Source organism: Amphiura filiformis, chromosome 15 (assembly GCF_039555335.1).
Source record: "Amphiura filiformis chromosome 15, Afil_fr2py, whole genome shotgun sequence".
NCBI classification, from domain to species: Eukaryota; Metazoa; Echinodermata; class Ophiuroidea; order Amphilepidida; family Amphiuridae; genus Amphiura; species Amphiura filiformis.
In genome coordinates, this window is record NC_092642.1 from 3727016 (window position 1) to 3754075 (window position 27060).

General features: G+C 35.3%; 1 protein-coding gene across 3 annotated transcripts in view; it reads right to left on the reverse strand.

The window, feature by feature from the left end:
• Nucleotides 1–3886: 3886 nt before the first annotated feature.
• The window catches only part of LOC140171160 (protein NDNF-like), a 104593-nt gene continuing 81419 nt past the window's right edge, over nt 3887–27060 (reverse strand). For 2 of the 3 annotated variants that reach the window (XM_072194349.1, XM_072194350.1), the window contains 3 exons: nt 22538–22764; nt 16163–16281; nt 3887–11817 (listed from right to left, as the gene is read on the reverse strand). In XM_072194349.1, the coding sequence (XP_072050450.1) occupies nt 10412–11817; nt 16163–16281; nt 22538–22740 (1728 nt within the window). In that variant the 5' untranslated portion in view covers nt 22741–22764 and the 3' untranslated portion in view covers nt 3887–10411. Of the gene's footprint in view, nt 11818–16162; nt 16282–22537; nt 22765–25667; nt 26526–27060 lie in introns of those variants that run through there. The other variant, XM_072194351.1, reaches the window with a different exon arrangement.

Sequence of the window (27060 nt, forward strand, 5' to 3'; positions counted from 1 at the left end):
TGGGAGCTATTTACTGGTGTGCACCCATAAAGGTCTTGCCAACGAGCAAAAGGTATAGCAATTAGTTGCTTAACTACCTTCCAAAATAATAAATACCATGTTATACAAAATTAAATGATTCAGTCCTTTCTATTTTGCTTAATGTGGAATTTTAAGAATAAATCGCAAAGTTAGCGGGTAAAATGCATTATTTTTTTTTTGTTCTGTACATTATGAACAATGTATGATTGCCCTCAATGTAACGGTCAGTGAAGCATGGTATCCTGACACATTGTGACTGGTAGATGGCGTACAAACACAAATATTTCTCTTTCAGCATAGGTGTAATACTCGCAGTTACATGGAAATTATTATAGTTGATATTCATGATATCGATGAAGGATCACCGAGGTTAAATTTAGTTTCTTGATCAATTTGAAAGCTGAAATTGAACAACTTGAATGAGCAACAACTTAATTCTAATCTTTACCCAGAGCAGCCAATGCACATAAACAACACAAAAAACAGCACGTATGGCCATATTCGACACCTGTAATACTATAGACGAATCCAATACATCCAAAATCCTACACCTCAATGGCAGCCATAGCTGGGTCCCCCCCCCCTTAGGTCTAGACTATTCCACCTGAAATGTGAAATAATGTGGCCTTGGCGAGGATATTAAACTGCATTCTATCATCCGTGTTACACGTAGACAAAAGAATGATGAAAGTTTACAACACAATACAATTCAACATCAATTTTAAGCGGAATCCACCCAATTGGACAGTAACAACACCAGTTTGGTGCAGACGGGACCCAGTAATGGCCGACTGAATTCTGACCATCACTTGGCTCGTTGGATTCGTCTATAGCACGACGCTCTAACCAACTGAGCCACAGAGACACACTGGAGAAGAGCGGACGATTGATTGATTGAATGAACGAAGGCTTTTTTCAACGTTTAACTGGCTGCTCTGGTTAAAGATTCAAATTTGTTTATCGTATCAACTCAGAGAACTAAGTATACCAATTTTAACTTTTAAATTTGTAAACTTTTAAATTATATCAGGTTAATAAGGATAAGGATTATAATTTAAATTTGATAGATTTTTGTACCCTTTCAGAAAGATGTACAACGTTTAAGACATGTTTTCCTATTCACAAAGCACACTAAGGTAATACTATGACATAGCATAGGTTTACATTGTCGGATTATTAAATACAATGTATTTTTTTTAAATAATTTAATTAGCTTTTGTTTTGCTGTGTTTTTATAATCTTACTGGGGTTCATCATTACTTCTGCACAACAAGTCTGTTTACCAGTATACATAGGCCGGTCAGGGTGTAGAGGAGCAATACATGGAAAAACGTCTTCCCTTGGAAAACAACACGACGACGTCGCCGAGGTTCGAACCCGCATCCTTTTGATCTTGAATTGCTATACATTATTATTGTGCTTTATCAATACGGTCCTTAATTACGACATTTAGGCCTATAGTGGTCAAATAACATTGCAACTGTAAACAGATTATGTTGGATTTTTCAAGAAGGTTTTATCTAGCTCTACTCTACTATAGGGCCTTTAGACCGTGGCAATCCAAAAACTACGCTATATAGACCCTGGCTATATCCAGAGAACTGCGGTTCTCGAGGTATAGTGCGTTTAAAAGGCCCTACAGTAGGGCTAGTTTTATCTTGAATTTATCTACGAGCGTATACCCAACTCTACAAAATATGAAACATGTCGGCAAAACGAATTATTCCGCACACCGTTAAATGATATATATCATTAATTGAAATAAATTTTCTAAGTATTACGTCCATTGGCCGTGGAACCTGTAAGGTTCGTATCCATAGGCTGTTCCTTGTGCCGTATGCCCTTGTTCCGTGTTCACTTTTTCCCATGTGACCTGCCACACAGACAACGAACCGTAGCGGCCACTAAGCAAAACAAAAGTTGTCTGTGTGGCAGGTCACATGGGAAAAAGTGAACACGGAACAAGGGCACAAGCCACAAGGGAAAAGCCTATGGATACGAAGCCTAATAGACCAACTTATAAACCACAAACGTATTTCAGACAAAGACGGTTTTTTAAGGGATCGGATAGCAACGTTTGCACAGTATTTTTGTGGTACATGGGTGCACATCAGATATATCGAGGAAAAGCCGACGATCATTTGAAAATGTTGACTTTTCATATTGAAGATACACATTTTTTCCCAAAAAGACCCACATTTTTTAGATCTTTTTGGGAACATAATACGAAAAATCAAACTTTTAAAATGATCGTCGGCTTTTCCTCCCAGCTACATACACTTTAAGTAAATATCATAAGATAGATCTATTTTACTTCGACGACTATTATTAGTATCAAAAATATCAATTTTTAATAATTTGCCATAAAATGTGTATTATATCGCGAATTTAAAAAAAATCAAAATTGTTTGATATCAGAAAGACATGCTTCGTATTCAGAATGCAATTCGATATGTGCTCTCAGGTCCCACAAAAATACTGTACAAAGGTGGGTGATCGACCCCTTAATGGCTCTTGAATCATTTTTGGATCCCATTCAGTGCTGTGTAATTAGATATATTATTTGCTTTATTTTCAGTCCGAATTACATTTACATCCAAACAACGATTGGTCACATCTTCTTCTGACCATTCACCCCATCAACGGCAAGTAGGTGCCAACTATGGGAATGGTCTATACATGGTACAAATACACATTCGGTGTCATTTAAAAGCACATATCTTTACAGCTACAATGTATATCAAAATGTCAAGAAGCTTTTGTAGGAACGGGTCATCATATGTGTCCTTTGGTAATTGAAAATTAAATACAAACAAACTTATCGATTATAATGAAAGACAGACTTCTAGATAAAAAAAAAAGACTAAATCACGTCTGACGTCAGGGCAAAGGCGCGCCGTGATTGGTTGCTGACCTGCGCAGTACGGCATTTTCTATCTAGTTGAAAGAATTGCAGACGCGAACTAGTCTTTTTGTTTTGAAGGGACCTAATAGTAAATTTCGAAACCAGGCTGATTATACGCCTATTCATCTCCTGACCATATCTTGAAATAGACTGCCGCCCTCCACTGACTGCTAGTAATAAATCTTTTTAGATATGTTACAATGTTGACAATAAGAACCTGAGGGAGTTGACGGTGTATATCAGTAAACATGGTAAAAGGGGGCCATTCGGTCTTTGAAAGCTGAAATTCAAGTGTCTTTCTGAATCAGTGCTATGTTTTGGTAAAATTGAAGATTTTTCGGAACTTAGCTGCTGTCCAAAAACAGGGGTCTTTCCGAGGGAGAGCATACCCGTATGATCATTTAGTGTTAAGTACCTCACTACCTCCACCCTGCCCGGGATTTCCCGTCTCTCTGAAATTCTTCGGTAGTGACTATTAAAGTTATATTATAACATTTTCATGCATAAAATGTTAGCTTTTACTGTCAGATATAACCACTTTTAATTTTGACCCGAACAACTGAGCAAAGACCAGTGCCGATGTCGCCAATACGGTCGTGTTCACCGTCCGCACGCCATGTACGTACTGTGTTATGAACATCGCGTATGCGTTCGACTAATATTTCCATCGTAATAATAAAACGACGGTTCCTGCGTTTTATTCAAAATCTCAGATTTTGACAAAACTACAGCACCTAGGGTCATGATTTTTGCAGGGTATGTTGGTTTAATAAAGTACAATAATTATAATTGTGTAAAAAAACAAAGTTTTGAAGAATATTGAGGGCGTCCTCCTCAGCAAATGTTATAATATGGTCCTCCTCAGCAAATAATATGGTAATATGGCTTTAGTTTTGACATTATCTTTAATTGAACATTTGACGACTCAATAACAAAACTGTCAGACGACACACAATCAAATACTGGTATGAATACGTAGCTGTTTATTATCAACTTTAGAAACAATTTTTAATGAATACTTTACACTCAGTGATACAAATATGTAATTGGTCACTGTGAAGACTTAAGACCAGACGTAGAAAATTTCTTCAATATATTTTTCGTAATATAAACACTACGATAAACAACTTTGAAACAACACGTACATAATTTTATTTACTTATGTTTTCATTTCTAATGTGTATAGCACACGTATAAGAGTGCACACCAGTAAATAAAAGTCTCCTACACCCTGGGAGAAAAAAATCAGTGACTGAATTAAATCCATTAGAAAAGGCTTAAAACCCAACTATTAGGCCCCGATTCATATTTAATCCTCATTTAGGCCTGGGAAATAGATTGTCTGTGAAAAATGAGCAGGATCTGACTTATTATTACAATTTGGCTAAACTTTCAAAATGTGTTACATTTCAGAAACACCAAGCTATTCGTAAGGTGGCGTACGCTGTATGGGCTATAGGGTGATCTAGTCGGCATTTTTCTGGAAAAAAATGCTGGACTCCGTATATAATTTCTACAATAGATGACTTCATCTGACCTTCGACTTGCAGAAAGGGTAAGTTTTGAAGAACTGAGTCGCTCTGGAGTCAAGAAAATGACGTTTTCCTGGACCCTGTTTGTACAGCAAGTCAATGGGAGCTATTTACTGGTGTGCACCCATAAAGGTCTTGCCAACGAGCAAAAGGTATAGCAATTAGTTGCTTAACTACCTTCCAAAATAATAAATACCATGTTATACAAAAATTAAATGATTCAGTCCCTTTCTATTTTGCTTAAAGTGGAATTTTAAGAATAAATCGCAAAGTTAGCGGGTAAAATGCATTATTTTTTACTTTGTTCTGTACATTATGAACAATGTATGATTGCCCTCAATGTAACGGTCAGTGAAGCATGGTATCCTGACACATTGTGACTGGTAGATGGCGTACAAACACAAATATTTCTCTTTCAGCATAGGTGTAATACTCGCAGTTACATGGAAATTATTATAGTTGATATTCATGATATCGATGAAGGATCACCGAGGTTAAATTTAGTTTCTTGATCAATTTGAAAGCTGAAATTGAACAACTTGAATGAGCAACAACTTAATTCTAATCTTTACCCAGAGCAGCCAATGCACATAAACAACACAAAAAACAGCACGTATGGCCATATTCGACACCTGTAATACTATAGACGAATCCAATACATCCAAAATCCTACACCTCAATGGCAGCCATAGCTGGGTCCCCCCTTAGGTCTAGACTATTCCACCTGAAATGTGAAATAATGTGGCCTTGGCGAGGATATTAAACTGCATTCTATCATCCGTGTTACACGTAGACAAAAGAATGATGAAAGTTTACAACACAATACAATTCAACATCAATTTTAAGCGGAATCCACCCAATTGGACAGTAACAACACCAGTTTGGTGCAGACGGGACCCAGTAATGGCCGACTGAATTCTGACCATCACTTGGCTCGTTGGATTCGTCTATAGCACGACGCTCTAACCAACTGAGCCACAGAGACACACTGGAGAAGAGCGGACGATTGATTGATTGAATGAACGAAGGGTTTTTTCAACGTTTAACTGGCTGCTCTGGTTAAAGATTCAAATTTGTTTATCGTATCAACTCAGAGAACTAAGTATACCAATTTTAACTTTTAAATTTGTAAACTTTTAAATTATATCAGGTTAATAAGGATAAGGATTATAATTTAAATTTGATAGATTTTGTACCCTTTCAGAAAGATGTACAACGTTTAAGACATGTTTTCATATTCACAAAGCACACATAAGGTAATACTATGACATTGCATGGGTTTACATTGTCTGATTATTAAATACAATGTATTTTTGTAAATAATTTAATTAGCTTTTGTTTTGCTGTGTTTTTATATCTTACTGGGGTTCATCATTACTTCTGCACAACAAGTCTGTTTACCAGTATACATAGGCCGGGGCAGGGTGTAGAGGAGCAATACATGGAAAAACGTCTTGCCTAGGAAAACAACACGACGACGTCGCCGAGGTTCGAACCCGCATCCTTTTGATCTTGAATTGAAGCCAGTAATTAAAAATGCTATACATTATTATTGTGCTTTATCAATACGGTCCTTAATTACGACATTTAGGCCTATAGTGGTCAAATAACATTGCAACTTAAACAGATTATGTTGGATTTTTCAAGAAGGTTTTATCTAGCTCTACTCTACTCTACTATAGGGCCTTTAGACCGTGGCAATCAAAAAAACTACGCTATATAGACCCTGGCTATATCCAGAGAACTGCGGTTCTCGGGGTATAGTGCGTTTAAAAGGCCCTACAGTAGGGCTAGTTTTATCTTGAATTTATCTACGAGCGTATACCCAACTCTACAAAATATGAAATATGTCGGCAAAACGAAATTATTCCCGCACACCTTTAAAAGATATATATCATTAATTGAAATAATTTTTTTCAGTATTACGTCCATTGGCCGTGGAACCTGTAATAGACCAACTTATAAACCACAAACGTATTTCAGACAAAGAGGTTTTTTTAAGGGATCGGATAGCAACGTTTGCACAGTATTTTTTGTGGTACATGGGTGCACATCAGATATATCGAGGAAAAGCCGACGATCATTTGAAAATGTTGACTTTTCGTATTGAAGATACACATTTTTTCCCAAAAAGACCCAAATATTTTTAGATCTTTTTGGGAACAAAATGAATATCTTTAATACGAAAAGTCAAACTTTTAAAATGATCGTCGGCTTTTCCTCCCAGCTACACTTTAAGTAAATATCATTAGATAGATCAATTTTACTTCGACGACTATTATTAGTATCAAAAATATCAATTTTTAATAATTTGCCATAAAATGTGTATTATATCGCGAATTTAAAAAAATCAAAATTATTTGATATCAGAAAGACATGCTTCGTATTCAGAATGCAATTCGATATGTGCTCTCAGGCCCCACAAAAAATACTGTACAAAGGTGGGTGACTGACCCTTAATGGCTCTTGAATCATTTTGGATCCCATTCAGTGCTGTGTAATTAGATATATTATTTGCCTTATTTTCAGTCCGAATTACATTTACATCCAAACAACGATTGGTCACATCTTCTTCTGACCATTCACCCCATCAACGGCAAGAAGGTGCCAACTATGGGAATGGTCTATACATGGTACAAATACAAATTCGGTGTCATTTAAAAGCATATATCTTTACAGCTACAATGTATATCAAAATGTCAAGAAGCTTTTGTAGGAACGGGTCATTATATGTGTCCTTTGGTAATTGAAAATTAAATACAAAAAAACTTATCGATTATAATGAAAGACAGACTTCTAGATAAAAAAAGACTAAATCGCGTCTGACGTCAGGGCAAAGGCGCGCCGTGATTGATTGCTGACCTGCGCAGTACGGCATTTTCTATCTAGTTGAAAGAATTGCAGACGCGAACTAGTCTTTTTATGTCTGTCTTTCATTAGGCCTATAGCGAATAGATTCTAACATTTAACCATCGATAACGCTGAGATTACAAAGACAGACTCAGCTAGATGATGCCGACACCTTAAACAATAGGTTTACGTTTATTATGCAAATGGTTTTTAAACCATTTGGTGTCAGACTTATAATAATTATGATAATACAAAAATATTTCACACTGCGCATTGTTATATGTAAATGGGCTTCATTCAATGAAATATACACAATAGCCGTTACAATGTCACATTTGGTGCGCAGTGTGAAAAATTGGCATAATATTGGCATAATATAAGAGGTACAATTGTACATTTTCATATCACAGTACATATCGGTATGATTACCGTAAACTGACGAATAGCAACTATAAACCGCCCTCATTCCTTTGAATTATTCTGACGGCAGAGGGCGACGTTGCAGTGCAAACCATTTTTGTCTTGGTCGCTACTCGCGCTCGGCGAATCGCGTATGGCACTTCAGATGTTAGGGAGGGACGGTTTATAGTCATAGTCGTCATTATACGGAAATCACAAATATGTCAATTCAACAATAAATTTATAGATTTCAAACTTTCATCGTCAATTCAACAAATACAACAAGGTTGAGATACGATTGTGCATACCTCTGTAAGAAAATGCGAATTTGTTTATTATTCATCAGCAGAAGTGATGATGTGTTTTTACCCAAAATAAAGTTGAAACAAAAACAAAGCTGTTCACACATAGACCAACACGTCAAACCTGTTTGAAAAACTATTGACATTTATATTAATTATTATGATCATTCTCTCTTATAGCATACTATTTACCGAAGGTGCTTATAATGCCTTTGAAAAAGATGATGCGGCCACCTTAAGATCAGGTCACTATTATACTATTTAGAGAATGGGGGCAATATAATATCCCTACTCCCCCGGCCCCTCTCTCGAAACTGGCAAACATCAAAATGGCCGTTTCTCACCAGCCAGCAGGCAGCACAATACAGTGACCGTACGTATTGAGGACTCGCGGATTCAGTCTACAATCTATGCAATATCTGTGGTCTGTATTAGCTTGTATTGTGCCATAAAGAATGCGCGGTAAATGCGTAACAGGCAATGGACTCCCAATACAACGCGTAAGGCACAAATCCGTTACGCATTTCATGACCAGGCATTTACGTGCAACAACTGTTTTCATAATACTGTGGTAAAGAATGGACCAAGTGGATTTCGTGTCAAGTATACGTCCCTCTTAGTGAGGGCGATTCTAATGCTTTAGAAGCTTTATATTTAACTCAGGCCACTACATACCTTATTGGAACATTATTTTGGTTAGTTCGCAGATCGTCAATATTTGCAATTTGAGAACATACGACATTGTACGAACAGCTCTTTTGAATATTTGTATTATAATTTTTATAACTATTGAAGAGGCAGTGCAGGTAGTACAAATTGATATTAAAATAAGACATTTACATTAACATTTTTTCAAACTTGCTTGCATTACTCAAGCCAGTGACACATAACAATTGTGATGTTGCATATCTACTCTCTTGTTGGTGAGTATGTTTGCAGGATAACCACAATTAGCCTTTTTTGAAGTATGGCGTACACAAAAGGAGGGCAGTCTTCAATCTGGGTAAACCCGGCAAATTCAAAAGACTTTACGCACTTTGTGCAGCGCCATCATATTGTGTCCGCCATATCTCGAAAAGGCTAATGCGGGTATTTATGTCCAGTACATGACATGACATGTGATATCATAAAAGAGACTGGCTTGAGGGAGCAAGCAATATAGCTACTTACAATAGCATTAAAGTTATTTAAAATGGTTCACATCCCGTTCAGTAAATCGCTACTTCACAGTAAACATGAAGACGAGAAAAATAAATAAAAGCAGTATCTCCTCATGTTTATGTTTGTCAGTTGTAAAAACAGTAAGCTATTACTTCAAAGCAACAATTATTCTCATAAAAAACAAAACCCAATAATACAAATTCTCAAATGTTTCAAACATCGAGGCATTGTTTCATCAGATTATGCAAGTGCGCACTGTGCACGTAATAATATTATTTACATCTCGGTTTTTTTGACACAAAAATAAAATAACTATATATTTAATATTACATCAAAATAAGGGACCGGCTCTAGACCGTGATCACAATTTCCACATACTAGATGAGCTTTAAACAATGGTAACAAACAGTAGTCGCACTTTGTTGAGAAGACGACATTTCCATTACCGAAATTACGCAGTTGTTAACCACGTCAGTAAAAGTGTTGAAAGACTAGACACGGTTGGTTTAAAAACGGCTTCAAACATGTTCAAGCCGAAACTTTGTTTCCCTTATGTGAAATCACATAGAAACAAACCTCTTTTCCCATACATTCACTTCAACTTCTTGAAAGCAGATCGACGTCTTCAAAGATACACTCCTGGAGCTTGAGGTTCTGAGGGTTCAATTCATGATCAATGTAACCATGGTAACCATGGTCAGATTCACTTGTGATTGCGTTTAAGTTATAAACCCTCGCCTCACCTCACTTCAGGTACTAACACTGCAACGCATTACGTTTCAGATTCAGTGATACCTCAGTCTTACCGCTGACAGCTGACACCAGTTGCACTCGGTACCGGTAACAAACCTGCTCTTGGTGAAGATCACCAAGGACAATAATGCTGCGATGCCATTTAGGGCACATACATCTTGCTCACAGCTACATAATTATTAGTTAAATCATGCTTGAAAGAAACACGGGCGATGTTTAAACGATGTATGTACTATTTCTGCTAAACAACTTGGGTGTTCGAAGAGATGAATAAAATAATCATCAACATAATGAACACCAACCTGCAGCTATGTAACACAAAGCTATATGTGCTACGTCCCAGGACCGCAGATCTTGGAGACTCTCCACACAGTACAGGTCTACTTATGACACTGACTTCGTCGCTACAACATGATATAGTTCCTGCATGAAGCAATGGCGTTAACCAGTGTTTCTATGTCATGGTATACGAGTCCATCAGTTCAGTGTCAGCACCTCTTCTTCGTTTTAGCTTTTGCACTTCTGTAAGCAAGAGTTTGTTTGCCATAACTACTTACATACACATCAAAAACATATTTTGTATTTTCTGTTAAACCTCTAACCGTTTCAGTCAATACGTCCATTTCGGCATCTGCGCCATTAACAGTACGACATACAACTTTTTCAGTTTTCTTTCTCATTTCTGGCGCTTGACAGTAGTTATCAGTCTCTATTAATTCCGCTGACGTTTCTTGTCTTGATGACTGATCTAGGTCCTTTCTCATATAAAGACAGTACTGTGATACTTCACTTGTTGTTAACCACGCTAAGGTAATTGATGTACATTCACGCAAATTTTCAAACACCTTTATCCTATGATCGTCTGGTAAACTTGGGAAAGGATACTTAGATGCTTTTGTAGTTGCAAATAAGCGGAAATGTGAGGTCCTTTTCTGTACACCTTTCACTGCAATTGTAAGTTCACCTTCTACATTTTTGACAGAGAAATTCTTAAGATTTCTGACTCTTGAAGAGCGGATCTGTTCTTCAGCTCTGTAAACTTCTAGTGTTACAGGCCACGTACAAGGCTGTATTGTTATTAGTACGTCACTCATTTCTGCACCAACGTTAAAAGTGAAACTTTTAATAGGTTGTGTTCTGCGCACTGCTGAAGTTATTAATTTTGCGTCCTTTAATATCTTCGTCTTCTGTTTTGGCTTTTTCTCTCGCGTTATAATTGACGTACCCAAGTATGTCGCGCTCCTATTCGTACTCTCATGTACTGCAAATAAATCGAAATAATATTTCGTATCCGGTTCCAGATTTGTGAATGTGTGCAAAGTTTTGCTCCCAACACATTCTACGACAAGGTTGTCATCCTCTTTGCCATTTTCTCCTCTCCGTGCTTTACGATCTCGATTCTTTTTATTCTTACGTTTGCGTTTTCTTAAGTTCCGTCTGTTTTCTCTTTCACCTTCAAAACCAAACCCAGAATGTGTCGGTATAACATCAGGCTCCTCACCATAAACAAGTGCCTCCACACTACACCATGTGTGGTAATTCTTTCTTGTACTCATAGCAACACAGTATTTGATTGGTTGACCATATAAAGTGTCTGACGGACTTGCCTTCCATGCTAAAGAGACTTTATTTCTTTTTGCTGATGTGATATCGAGTCTAGGATCTGTTGGCAATTCTGGGTATACATGATCGGACTCTGGTGTCGTCGTTGAGTAAATTCGAAAACTTGCATAGTCTTCAGGACTTCTGACTTCTAGAATGTAGATTCCAGCTGGTGAATTATACGTCAGATATGTGGCGACGTCGTGACCAATGTACGTCTTTATCACTGTACCTAGTTTGGAATTTGGTGGCTTCTTTTGTGGTCTTTGTTCGCTGAGCTGGTCTTCTTCACCTGCAGCAATGATAGAACAAAAAAGTGTCTAATTAATTCCACGATATAACCCAGAGACAAAAGAAAATAAGTATAAACTAAGGGGCAAACGCAATGGGTTTTTCCAAAACATAAATGCACACCCCCTATTTAGTATTTTCTGGATATCCAGATATCCGTGCCACTGTATTAATTTTAAAGTAACGTTGAACACCGATGGCGCTATTCTTAAATTTTGTTTGCATCTTTACCAGGGGTAGACATTTGTATAATGACATTAAAACATGAGAAAAATGAGTAACAAATAGAAACGAATTTTAAAAAGATTTTTCATCATGAAATGAAAGGTATATCTCATATTATTGGGCTAAATTAAACTTAGAATATATGTAAATAACGCCCTCAATTTGCACACAAAATGATATACAATTTATAATAAAATTTCCCATAAAATGGCAGAAAAAGAAAGGAAAATCTATGTTTAAAATAGATTAAAAATACACGTGTACATAGAATTGAAAATCAAATAATGTTTTGTTAGAAAAATTAATAAATGATCACATCACACAACATGGAATAGCCTAATAGAACTTCTTGCTTGTTGTGTTACATTATTATTTTTTTATAATTCTACCTTAACTAACCAAATTTCAATTTGAGAAAGAATATGATGTGAAATTGCATTTGCCAGACATTCTGGACATGCTGTGATCTCTTTTTCTTCAATTATATTCTTGGCACAAAAACCTAAACTAGGGCATTTCCTATAATGTGGCCCTCATTAACTGATATTGCACAAGCTACTTGAATTATGCTTTTATAATTGCAGGCTTCTTTGGCACAATCTGTGTCAAATTTAGACACATTATAGAAAGAGTTTAATTTAATTTGAGTGCATATCTTTTTTTCGTAATGGCGGAGGTTAAAATGGAATTGGAAACATTTGTTTCTTATTAACAACGTGATAACATTTCGTCTAGACCGCGTGTAGAAGGTACATAGAGATAAAATTATTTTATGTGATAATGCATATCATTGCTCTGCTTCTAACGACCTATCAATGAAAATAATCCACTGTTATATCAATGGTGGTCCCATCTCAACAACTATCCCAAGAACGTACGATAACTCTCAAATTTTAATACAATTGGTTGAGACACAAAAGGTTATATGACTTAGGGTAACATTGTCGAGCTTGCTGATATCGAACCTAACCTCTATTCTTCAATTCCGGATGTCTAACCTTAGGTCTACCTCTTTATCAAATTTCGAAAGTAATAGAACACACATGGGAAGAATTCGTGAGAAAATTCGAATTGACCCCCTTTTCAATCATAAATAGATAATAATATCAAAAAATGTCATATATCGGATATGGTTCCACAGCCTTGAGAATGACCACGAACAATATCTTTGTAGGTTTTTATATAAACCATTTTGTAATACTTGCCGTTGCTTCTTGGTATTTTTGTGCGCTTTGCACGCGGCAATTGCATTGTCAACTCTTTTCTCCCAAAACTGAGCTTTTTAGCGCAGTCGAATTATTTTATCGCGGAAAGAAAATGTCTCACAAAGAATCTCTCTTCCTCTAATCTTTGATTTCCAAAGGAACTAAAGGACTCAGATAGTGGGACTTGTGAGCATATCAGACACGCCAAATTACATTCTGAATACGGCGATATAATACAAATTTTATGGCAAATGATAAAATATTGACATTTTAACAGTTCTCGAAGTAAAGTTTATAAATCTAATGATATGTACTTAAAGTGTATGTAGCTGGGATGAAATGCCGACCATCAATTACAAATTTTGAATTTTCGTATTATACATAAAATTTCATAAAATACCTACAACTTTGTGGAAACTTTGTCTCTAATACGAAAGGTCCACATTTTCAATTGATGGTCGTCTTTTTATCCCAACTACATACACTTTAAATACATATCATTAGATTTATAAAGTTTACTTCGAGGACTGTTAAACGTCAAAAATGTCAAATTTTTAATAATTTGCCATGAAATCGCGAATTCAACAAAAATCAAAAGGACATTCCTCGTATTCAGAATGAAATTTGATGTGTCTAATGTGCTCTCAGGTCCAACATAAATACTGTGTGACCGACCCCTTTATTAATCTTAGTCTGCATGATATTCTTTTCTTGACAGTAGCCGTATAACATATCTAAAAGTATCAATAAAATAGTATTGAATATATGAATACTAAGAAAGTGCATCTTAACATTTCAGCATTGATAAATCAATAAACGCACTTTGAAAAGCACTCTTAAAAACCAATATTTTAATAGCATTGACCACCACTGACAAATGTTACCAAAACACTTCAGAATAATGTGATAATTCACCAAAGTTGTTATTTAAATATCGGTGTCTTTCTATCATGTCGAATCATTTCAATGTGTCGCTTTTATATGCAGAACATAGTTTTAGAAAGTCAAACAGATTTAAAATATGTTTACTGACGATAAATTTGTCATCAATCGAGAAACATTTTTATCACAGTAAGAAATAACTTGATTAATAAAAATATGATTGACCTATGCCAAAATCACATTAAATATGTTATTTTGTTTTTTTAAATTTATGTTTCTAATGCACCTGCGTATCAGTAGCCTATAACTGCTATAACCAAGACCCGATTTTTCCTGGACTGATGTCATTCACCCCGTATATAGTGCAATGGCTTGATGTCATTATTAATGGTATTCAGACCACAATAGATAATCACAACTGTTGATGCAATTTCTCAAATTAAAATGTGCAATCACAAGAACCGCTAAATGCTCAGCATGTTTGTACTTATTTGAATATCTAAAGATAATAATAGCCGTAAAATAATAAAATGTCAAACTTTAAAAAAAAAGTGTGGTTAATTTGGTTTTCCTTTCAATTCCATTCCGCGTGAAGTGGGTTAAAGTGAGGCTATTTTTGTGGTTTGTCAGGTTGTGAGAAGAATGATGCATGTTATCAATTCCGATTTGTCTTGTCTATGCTGAACCCTAGAAAAAACAGCTGATTTAAAAGGACACGTGGGGTCATTGGAATCATTTTATACCTGTGTATATTTGTTGTAATAAATCATCACTGATGAACAATGAAATAAATGGATCGAAGAGGTGCTTGAAATATGTGTCTGCTTTAAGGTCGATCAGATGGCAGAAGCCATATTTGTCCAATTTGCCATTAACTAAAACAACTGCACTGCTTCTTCAATACATTGATCCTACTAGGAAATTGGTCGAGGAGTTAAGAATTGCATAACCATGATGATAGTTAGTTTTTGTAATGTAACTTGCTTGCCAGACGGTATTCGCCGTGTAATGATGTAACAGGATTAATTACCATAGCGATGGAATTTTGAATTTTTGAATGTATTGGTGTGCATTATAAGTAGGCTGCACTCATCACCTGTCATGTCTGCGTTTGTCTGCAATCATAGATTGAATACAATACCGCTCTTTTCGAAGACAATAAGCGTACAGGTGCGAGTGAAACGTACATTGACTCTATATAATAGAGAGATTGCGATTTCCAAACGTACGTATCGTACGCCCGTGGAATCTATTCAAAATCACTCTCCTGTGACGGCAATTTGAATAGATTGCACGGGCGTTTGATACTACGTTTGGAAATCGCAATCTCACTGAAATTTGCATATATTACGATCCATGTCTCATGCCTATTCTTTGATAATCAATAGTGCGATGCAGAGTTACAACGTACATCTGGTGATGGGTAATACATTCAAAAATTGTTTTCACCTGTAGATCGCTCTGGTAATTAATCATTAGAGAATGAAATTGGAGAAAACCTTCTGATAATTACAAACACTCGCTGAGCAGCAAGACCTTCCTCTAAGCTTTTAATCCGATAAGCTGATTATCTATTTGTTTTCATGAATTGGAAGACATTCTTTGATGTAAAATTTATTACTGAGCTCAATCATCTGAAATTACTGGAGCGTGAGCCACCCAGGCTGATGGCTCAGCATAGTATTTTATTGTCAGAAGGTTTTCTCCAAATTCATTTCCTAATGATCCTGTTACAGCACTACATCTACAGCGAATTGAAGTACTTGGATGAATAATGAATGAAACATCATCTCAGATTACACTTAGGCTTGTTTTGAAACACCATGGAAGTTACACCATGGAAGTGCCACTAGGAGGATTGACAGATTGTGGGAATTTAAATAAAATTGCGAATTACCAAAGACCGTGAATCAGGACTATGTGTGACATGTTGCCAAACCCACAAGATCCCAAGCACACTTCGTGTATGCGGTAATAGTAGTAAATTGGGCATCACATTAGGACCACAAAATTGTGGTAACCAAAAATACGTACTTGATCCGCTGCCATCTTCCGGTAACTCGTGTAGGGACAATTTCCACTGAAGCTGCGCTTGACAGGGTGTCACTGATATTGCAACTGGTGTACTATCTTCTTCCACCATAAAGAAGTACCTGCAGTAATGAAATGCACAAAAGCCATAGACAAAATTAGTCAAGACAAACTCTCCGGTAATTGATAGTGAAGGCATACTTATTATAAGTCTCAACGGGGTCTTTGGATGGATTAAATGGAGTTGAAAACTACATGAGAATGGAAATGGTGCTGATCTGACCGCACTAATAGGTCAATGCATGGTCCATCTACTGCCGTCTCACAGATGATAATATAATGGTCACTTGCTACTAGATTTACCGTTATGGTTTGAAGTTGCATTGTAAAACCTTTGGGCAAAGATCACCCAACATTGGGTTAAATAACAAAAGTTAATAATTTATAATGCAGAACATGCAGTTTAATATTCCAAAATTGGTTAAATCATAGATACTAAATTAAGAAAAATTGAACCAAATAGGCGGTCTGTAGGTAAAATTTGTGTAATAATTTAGACTATTGGCCATTACAAGTTTTACACAATTTGCAATGTACGACTTCAAGTACTGTTATAATTGCAATAGACATCATGAAGATATCGGATATGCTTTCTTTAATTTATACAACCGGTAGGCATGAACATAATTTTAGCTTTATACGAGATTTGCTCAGGAACCCATATATGCAAATATTTAATGCGCTTTTTTTTAAAAGTAAAATGTAAATCTGGACTGTCTCTTGATCTATTAATCAGATGTAGCTGAACTTTACTGCTTCAGAGTGTATTCAAAGTTAAATATTTTAAGCAAAACTATAATATCACCATTGCATCATTCTTCTTTAAAACAATTGCAAACGTATGTTTAAATCTGCACTAATTTCACATGATTAACTTGTTTGCCCATCCACCGATCACAATAATGATAGTACTGGGCAATGAATTGCATTGTACAATGGTTGAGGTGCATTGCCCCTCTAGCACGAAGTCTTCAACGGCGGTGCCTTCCTATTACTCTCAATTTCTCTTGCATGCCTTCAGGAATTCAAATTATCAATGATTGTAGCTGACAACATTATTGAATGTGGTTATGATTAGTTGAGTGATTCGTGAAGGGGTTGAGACCCAGTGACTGCGATGGTCTGAGTAGTAATCATAGTAATCAACGGTCAAAAGTTCATTATAAAAACTTCATATTGGTCAAGTGATCATACAGATACAATATGTATATTTTTTGTACACAACACTTTAAAGTCCAATTGCAAGTTCCAATTCATATTTTTAAAAGTATCAGAAGAATGAAACCATTCCACCAGACCCTCTCAGCCAATAACATTGAACTTTAACACTGTTATAAGATGTTCATTTGTATGAAATGTGTTATTCTGGGGAAGCCGGGGAGTAAATTGAACCAGAAATTTGTAGGGATTAAAAGAACACGGTAATACTAATAAGTCCTTAAAATGACTAAAAATGGGACAAAAATGAAGATGGGGACGGAAATATGTTTTCCCTCTCACACTAAAATCCTGGCTACACAACTAGTGATTATTATAATACCTTGACCAACACGAAGTGTCCCAATGTGGAATTGCTAATGAGTTATTAAAATGGAGAGCAATAATGCAGTATACATTATATTCAAATTCATGTACACATGTATAAATGATATTTTGTAAAACATAGAACCAATCGACAAACAAGAGTCTCTCAGTAAATAACATTGAACTTTAATAGCACTTTAATAGAAATATTTTGCTTTTTGACAAACATGAGGTGATCCCCAGAGTAAACTTGTCAAAGAGTAAAATGGAAAACAATTGTTGTATAAATTATTCATATTATCCAATTGCAAGTTCAAGTTCATAATGATTAGGGTAAATAGCCAGGAGCCATCTGAGGAAGTTATAAAATCCCTATCAAAGGCTAAACGCAAATCAACAAGATACATACTCTGTTTAACCAATGATGTTAAAATCAGTTCATATCTTTCATGTCTTTGGTACTTTGTCTCTTGCATTTATTTTTTTCATTTTCCACAGAAGGGTTAGCAAGCCACAAACGCAAGCTGTCAATCAAATTTGCAATTCCAATACGAGTTCCAAATAACGAATTCGATACTTTGACTAGTAATTAATTTAAATATAGCAAAATTTTAGTGGGACTCTATTTGTTGGTTATCTCATTACCCCCCTTGTCGACTATTAAAAGTTAAAAGGTAACACTAACTTGTTATTTTTATGTGGTTAAACACCATCAAACCACAGCACGGGTAACTTAGATTCAAGATGTTAATTCACCTAACATATCAACAGGATCATAATTATAAATGTGTTTAAAAACGTAGTATTTAATTGTCTCTAAGATATACACCTCAGCCATGTCAGCACAGTGATTAGATCTTAACAGGCTGGTACACTTATGGTTTTCACTGTTTCTAAACAATTGGCGAACATTTACCACTACTATAACGCAGTTCACAAATAGACAAGTTAGGAATCAGTACACCGATAACCACTCAACTTGAAATGTGATGAGTCGTATAGGCCCCTATAAAAAACACGAGTCTTTGAGTACATCAAGTGGTTGTAGCAAATTATGGCTAGAATATTTTGGTTGTAGCTATGCAACAACAACATTTGAGTTTGGTGAAGTGGTATGAATGAATGTGCAGTACTTGCAAAATGTGAAAGAATAACAAATTTATTTTGATAGTAATTGATGTGACTTGATGGAGTACATGTTGCAAATGTATAACATGTTGATAAATTAATGTTATTTTATAATTTGATATGCGTTTGCTACTGTATTATGGTCAGTGTGCAATGGTCGATGGTATGTTTTATTCAAAGGCAAGGCTCGATTCAAGTGTTTCGTAATTTGTCTTTTACAAAACTGTTCGCAATTGATGCCGTTTGCACAAACGGGATATCAATCATTCCCGAGTCCACATTAATACAGGGTGTCCCAGAATGATTTATACCGGGAAAGATTGAATTGTTTAGGTATGAACGGTATTTCTATTTGTCATATTGTTTTGCATTTTAGGTTTTACATATATTTAGCTTTCTCAGATTTTTTAGATTTTAAAAATTGGACGTTTCTAGTAGAAGTTAGAGAGGATTGCGTACAAATGGTGAATGGTGAACCTATTTTGCAAATCTGTAAAATTACTAACCGTTCAGCACAAAGTTATTTGGAAAATGTCATGCAGTATATTTGTTGTGTCCTGTTCTTACTTGAAGAATGTAGGATTTTTCCAATATACCGTATTGCACAGTGCGGCTGAACGATGGTGATAAAGGATTCATGTGTTAATGTAAATTACACACATGCAATTTTCGTCCATTTTCAGTAATAGCCAATGCCACGCAAAAAAGTTATTTCCATGAAAGTCACAGAATAAGTAGGAGACATGTGTGTCATTGTATTGCAACATTAAGATTAGATACACTGTTGACTATATATTTTTGATATTTTGTTCAAACACGGTATAAATCATTCTGGGACACCTTGTAGAAGGCTGTCAATTCAAATAGGATTGTCAAAATGTGAGGGGTTTGCTGAGCCCAGTTGTTGCTTCCTCATCTTTGCTCATACAAAATCCCATTTTTGAGTAGTTATTGGTGTACTGATTCCTAACTTGCCTATACTATTTGTGAACTGCGTTATAGTAGTGGTAAATGTTCGCACAATTGTTTAGAAACAATGAAAAACCATAAGTGTACCAGTCTGTTACGATCTAATCACAGTGATGAGGTGTATATCTTAGGGACCATTAAATACTACGTTTTTAAACACATTTATAATGATCCTGTTGATATGTTAGGTGAATTAACATCTTGAATTTAAGTTACCTGTACTGTGGTTTGATGTTGTTTGACCACATAAAAATAACAAGTTAGTGTTAACTTTTAACTTTTAATCGTCGACAATGGGGTAATGAGATAACCAACAAATAGAGTCCCAGTAAAATTTGGCCATATTTAAATTCATTATTAGTCAAAGTATCGAATTCGTTTCCATCCATTTGTTGAAAATTTTCGCGTGGTGGCGTAAAAAAATTCGAAGTTCAAAAACTTGGTAATTTAATAGTGTTCAATCTGTTCTCTTTTTATTTCTCAGGTTTGTACAAAATAGGCCTAGTATAAGAGGAAACAATGGGATAAATCGCCTTACTATACAGGAAATACGGATCTTGAAACCAGCAAGCCATCATTATAACGGGTTAAGTAGTGGTCATAATATAGCCCCCGGATTCCCATTCATTAGCGTGATTAGTTAGAATTAATTGCAATAAAATATGTCTTTTAATAACAAATTAAGCCATATTATCAAAATTTTAAAGTCGGAAAACGACCCACATTAAACGTAATTCAGATATAATTAGTTCTGGAAACATGGGAAAGGCAAACAAATTAGTTATTTTCGTGTTTGTGGGTTTTATTTGGGGATGTAATTACACGAATGGTTGAAATGCTATAGATCATAGAATGCAACAAATTGAAAGTGAATCGCGCGGTTAATTGAAAAACAGATGAACTCATTTAATATGTTGATGATCTTTGTGTCCCATTCACAGCCAAGTTAAGTCAAAATTATTAAAATATTGATATTTACACATGGTCCATATTGGAAATAAATCGTTGGATGGAGTTAATTAAGAGAGTAGTTGTTATTGATTAAAAAGGAGAGGTAACTGAACCCTTAATTACTTTAAGGGTAGAAACAAAGAACCATATTGAAAGCATGTCGCCTATTAAAGGATCTAGTAATATGGCAGATATACTGGAAAAATGATAAATTTGTGTCGTTTGTTAACCATGATTATCAAAATGATAAAATCTAGAAGAGGCATGCATAATGGAAGGTAGTTTTATTTATATGTAGAATTACTGAAAATGGTAATTAAATTTTGAACGGCAAAAAGCATAACTTTAATTAACTTAATATTAAAAACGCGTGTTCCATTTGTAAAAACCATTCTTTCGATTAAAAACGAGGCAACTTTAGTTTGATTAAAAGTACATTGCGTGATTAGGTAAAACTTATGCAACTTTTGCTACTCAAGTTCAGACATAAGAAGTCATACTGTTAACTTTGAAATTAATTCTTATGTTGTTTACTCCATATGTAAAGTTGCTTTATTTGTTCTCAGATGAAATCGGAATCGATCGTCTGCAACTTGTGTGTTCATTTTTTTGGCGCACAATAGCAACTTAACCATGTTAATAGCAGACGACAACAGCAGGAATGTTGAATTCCGAGTTACAAAAGGTTTTCAGTTACCCACAGTAAATTACAACACACTAGGTGTCGGATGTGTTATCGCCTTGAACTTGAACATTGACAAACACAACTTTTGCATAACCTCATGAAGTAATCCTAGAAATTACCAGACAGACTTTCAATCTATAAGAGAAGTAATTGCGTATAACTTTAGAAAGAACTTGAACTTGGACTAGAGTAGAATCTCAAAGTGTAATAAAATATTATTTATCGAAACCCTTTCAAGTAAGCATTGATCGAAATTACAGATAGAAGCTGAGTACCAAATGTTTACAGACAGGTTTGTATATGAAACAGTTTTAATTATTTTAAAATTTTTTTAATTTAGCCATCATCTAGGTGGATCTTATTCTTGTTGCAAAGTTCTTTTTCTTCGTGTATCTTGATATGTACATAATCCAAATGATAGTTATTTTCTTTAAATCTTCCAAAATTTATCTGGTCGTAACTTATCATTTTAATGGCACAGATGCGAAGAGCGACAGAGCCATTATTTCAATATGATAGAAAAACACGACGAACAGAGCAAAAATTAATATACACAATACAAAATTGAGAATAACATTCTATACACTAATTAGTAAAAGCGATATTAAACAGATGTGTAGAGTCCAAAGTAGTACAGTTTTTAATATGAGTAGGAAGATGGTTCCAAAGTTTGGCAGCACAATGACAAAAGAACGGTTGCCAAAAGAGTTGCTTGATCTTAGTTTAGAAGTCAAGAAGATGAAGATTGGCTGAACGTAGTCCAGTGCGACCATCAGGTATGTAATTAAAACATGTCTCTCGCAACTTTTCATACACCTTCCACCCCTCCTTCTGTCACTAAACAATCAACCATACATTATTATGTAGGCTATATTGCCATAGTTCTCTACATGTATACATTGATTTTACACTCTTGGAATAACTTTCTATGCATTGGTACGAAATTCTACAAATTGAGATCAAATTTTGAGCTATTTATGATTATTTAATGTGGGTAATATCGAACTGTGTTAACTAGTTAAAATGATACCCAGCTCACTGACCCTCATTTAGCAACTTACATGTGTGAATTATCCCCAGCTATGGAGACCCTTACTTCAGCACCATCTGGTAGAAGACTAGAGAGATGAAAAGCTTCTGGGTTTCTCATTTGATGCAGAAATAATTCCTCGTCTCTTGTAGGAAGTCTTTGTGCTTTTGTTATAATTGAGACTATAAGGATGACCAGTGGTAGAAGGAACGAAACTGCAGATGGTAGTGTCATTGTGTTAAGCGTTATAAGTTACCCCTGCAAAGATATCCATAAAAAAAGAAATAAGAAAAACTGTTACAATCGTCCAGGTGTTACTTGATGAGCTGTAAATAAAAGAATGACATCGATATTTAAAATTAAAGTATTAAATATCAATTAATCTTGAATTAATCTTGAATTCAATTATTAAGTATTAATAATTAATAGAGAATTGACACGTTTTATGATAGTATGATATTAAATATTATGGGAGAGATGAACACCCCATAAAATTTAAGTCGTAGGCAGATAAACCACGTCCATTCCATTATCAACAAGAAGATGGTTAATAGATGTTTACTATTATTTACAAGTACGCCTATGTCAGACAACTCGATAATATCTGGACGAACTGGCTACGCAAGTTGCCGTAAATCCGACGTATATTCATATGAACGCTTTAACTAAAAGTATAATCAAGGTGTAGCCATATATGATATATATCATCCAATAACGACATCAACTCTAATAATGGATGTGAATTGTTGAGTAATTTTTGCATGAATCATATCAAGGTATTTAGAGACAAAAGCTGCACTAATTCCAAGTTGCATAGCACCACAAAATAATTAATTTTAATGACAAATTATACAAAAAAGGGATATAATTGATAGATATAGATGTCATCATTAATTAACAGCTGAATTGGAATATCGTGTGAAATCCATTCCAGCAATGCATATACAGGATTTATGATATACATATCGGACATCGACAGTATGTCATTAATTACAAAATACCAATGTATGGGAATCTAATATGAAAAATACACCATTAATCACATTTCTGGGTTTTTTTTATGTGTCTACCTATTCCAATATATCGTGATAAGCACATAAGATTATATCATAGAAGATGATTTAGATGAAGCATCAACAACTAGACCCTATTATAAATAATGGTTGCATAGCTCTAAAAATGTTACAATCCAAAGAAATAATATTATAAATAATAGGTTCTCGTAGTTAGCCCAACTCATATATGAATATCAGTAGAAAGCAGACTAATTACTCAACACAATGGCTTTTATCCCATCCCATTTAAGCACCCACACCCGCAGATGTGAATGTGATGATCTACATAAAGACATGGAAGTAAAGGACGTCCTCTTTTCCCTATACTTTGCCGTTGTGATCAATACTTCTTCAATTGCTTACTGCGCAATGTGTAGAAATTTGACCAGGCGAATTATGACACGCTGCAGTAAAATTGAGTATCACTTCAAAACAAAAGCTCTAAATCACATTATACAAAATCTCCTGACTTAGCTTGCATCATGCTATATACAGACAGCGAATGTTTTAGATATCACATTTTCTTCTAGTCGAACAAGTTGGAAATCATGAAAATGGGTGATACTCTATAGTGAACCGTCCATATGTGCAATGATCACCACTATGGATCACAATGGCATCATCCCAATGGCATAGTTCAATAACCTCAAATTAAACAATCATATGGCAAAATTTGACCTCAAGTTTCAGAATATAAGTTTTTGTACCCAAATTTTCAAAGGTCATTCAATGAATGTGCAAATGTATTGGGGTTAAAAAAACTGTCCATTGATCATGTTGATAGAGGAGCATGGTGTGGACCCTACATGTAGTGCATGGCATATGCCATTATTAACTCTATATATCTCCCTATTTCGTTTTTTTTTAAATCCAAGTATAATTTAGGATACATTAACTGTATGAAACGTGCTAAATCTATTTGACTGTATGTAACATGCCACTCTAACTTTAGTCATGTTAGTTCCCACACAAAAATTGTCCTTAATCATTAAAAGTTCAACGGGCGTATCGGAAACGAATATATATTAACGACTCAATAATGACTAGTCTAAATAATGACATATCCTTACATTCTTGAGACTAAACAAAAGCATTGTTTTGTCTCGCTATCATAATGTTATGTGACAGCATTTGTCATATTTCATTTTTTTTATCCATTTCAAGTATTCATTTTTCATTTTACACAGTAAGGTGCCTGCGTCCTGATTTTTTTCATCCTCCTATTTCCATACTGGCTACACCGTAGATATTGCGATTAAACATGTACTTTGCAAAATACAGGATGCATCAAAATGTTGCAATTTTAAATAATTTTGATCGACTAGGCTAAAAAGGATGTTTCGTTTGTGGTATGTAGCATAGTTAATTCAGAATTTTTGTGCGTGAGAGCATTTTCCTAATTTACTGGGGCATGTGAAAATTCACCTGTCTGATTTCTTTACATTGAGCTATAAGCAATTCAACAAGTATTGATCACGCCACGCGTAGTATAGGGAAAAGTGGGTGTCCACATATACTTTTTGTAAATCACAATTATGTTTGGACGCTTGGTGGGTAGGGATGGGTAAAAAGCCATTGTGTTGCAATTATGCTGCTTTTTACTGACATTATGACCCTTATATTTTAAAAATGTTTCTGTGGATTGTAACATTTTGTGAGATACACATATGTCACATTGTTCATGTTTCAAGACACCGGAGTTGTACTCGGGACCTGTACCACTAGTGCAACAAAACAGTGATCATGACTGAATTGGTGATGATCAGGGCGCCGAAACAGGTACATATGGGTGTTTCCCACTGTATGCACTTCATGTTACCTTCAAGGAGAATCTGCCCGTGTACTCAACATGCAACATTAATAATATTATTAATACGCACATTGGTGTTGATTTAAAATCAATTGTTGTTACAGCTATTTCTTCAATATTGATAGCCTATATATAGCAAGTTAGCAACGATTTAACGAGTGGAGTTATCATAGTCAAAGGCCGCAAAGTGCAAAATCATAATTCTTTTCATCAATACAAATGGTTTCCTTTGCAAATTTAAAATCGGTAAAATCCACACACCCACCATGCCCACCCCACCCACAGATTTTGCTTACCTTAAATATAAATAATCCGAAATGATAAATCCAATACAGAGATATAATATCCAAGATACTGATAATTATTCTTTTATTACAATTTCAAATACTTTTTTATACAGCAAGTAGCATTAATCCATACATTGGCAACAAGAAAATAGTTCAACTAGCAGACGACATCATTAGCAGACGACACTCGAGTTGTGCAATCTGGAAATAGTAATCCCACGTGGGTATAGTGTGAATTTATAGAAACACTGCACACAGGAAAAGGCAGCACTAGCGAACTCAAGGCAGACAACGTAATGTCATTCCTATTCAATCTGATGTGTTTGTTGTAATACAGTACTTGTAAATGAAATCCGTTTCATCCCATTCGTACATAATATACAAATGCTACAGCAAACCCACGCGTTTTATTCAATCCGTTCGTGATATGGAGAAGAAGATCACACAAGCGAAAGATGATGAGTAGGATAAAACTAATATTTATATTGCACTGACGTTTCTAGACGAAGTACTGTAAAGTCACGCCACACGCGCGGAGCACATTTTTGCAATGATGAGCTGAGATGAATAAACTATCCAATCTGTATTATAGAAACAGCTGAAAAATTGAACAGTAGTAATATAGTTCCTTTGGTTTAACAGAAATATAGAAACTCGTAGTAGTATCAAACTGTAGAAAAAAGAGCACTGTGCAAGGTAATATCCATCTACTATGGGTTGTCGTTGTATTATAGGAGAAATCCGGCGTGTGGTCTAGTGAACGGCTTGCCGTGGAATGATGTGGTCTTATGTAGTGGCCTGAGATTTTAGGCTGTTGAGCAGCTGCAGTTTGGTTCAACAGTGACCACCGCACAGAAAAAGTACATACAGCTATCAACATGATCAAGACAAGTGATCTGTAAGCCAGTCTGTATATGCTAGAGGCGAGAGAAGAAAAATTAGCCAATAGTGTCTTGCCATAAGAAATCCACCCAGAAGCGCATGGGCTAGATAAATTTGGAAGGAGGCTGGGTGAAAACTATCCTTCCTACAACCCCCTAGGCGTATTTATGAGATTACAAGAGCAATCATAATTTCTTGGGAACAAAAAACAGTGGTTGTATGGAATATGGGGAGTCTAAATGATGGGTGTACCTGTCATCCCTGGTAACATAAAACCATCAAACAGTAATACATATTCATTTAGTGTCTAAATTAACGCACTGATCATTGAGCTCTTCAAGTCTTACACACGAATACCAAACCCGGGACCAAACCAAAGGAGACCATTATGAAATGCATTTTCATGAGCAACTTACCCAGTATACATGGTATAAATCAAGTCTAGGCTAATGTTTTGGTATCAAAGTTTAATATGAGCCACGACTGTCTACTGTCTTTTCTTCTGTATTTTTGTTGTTAG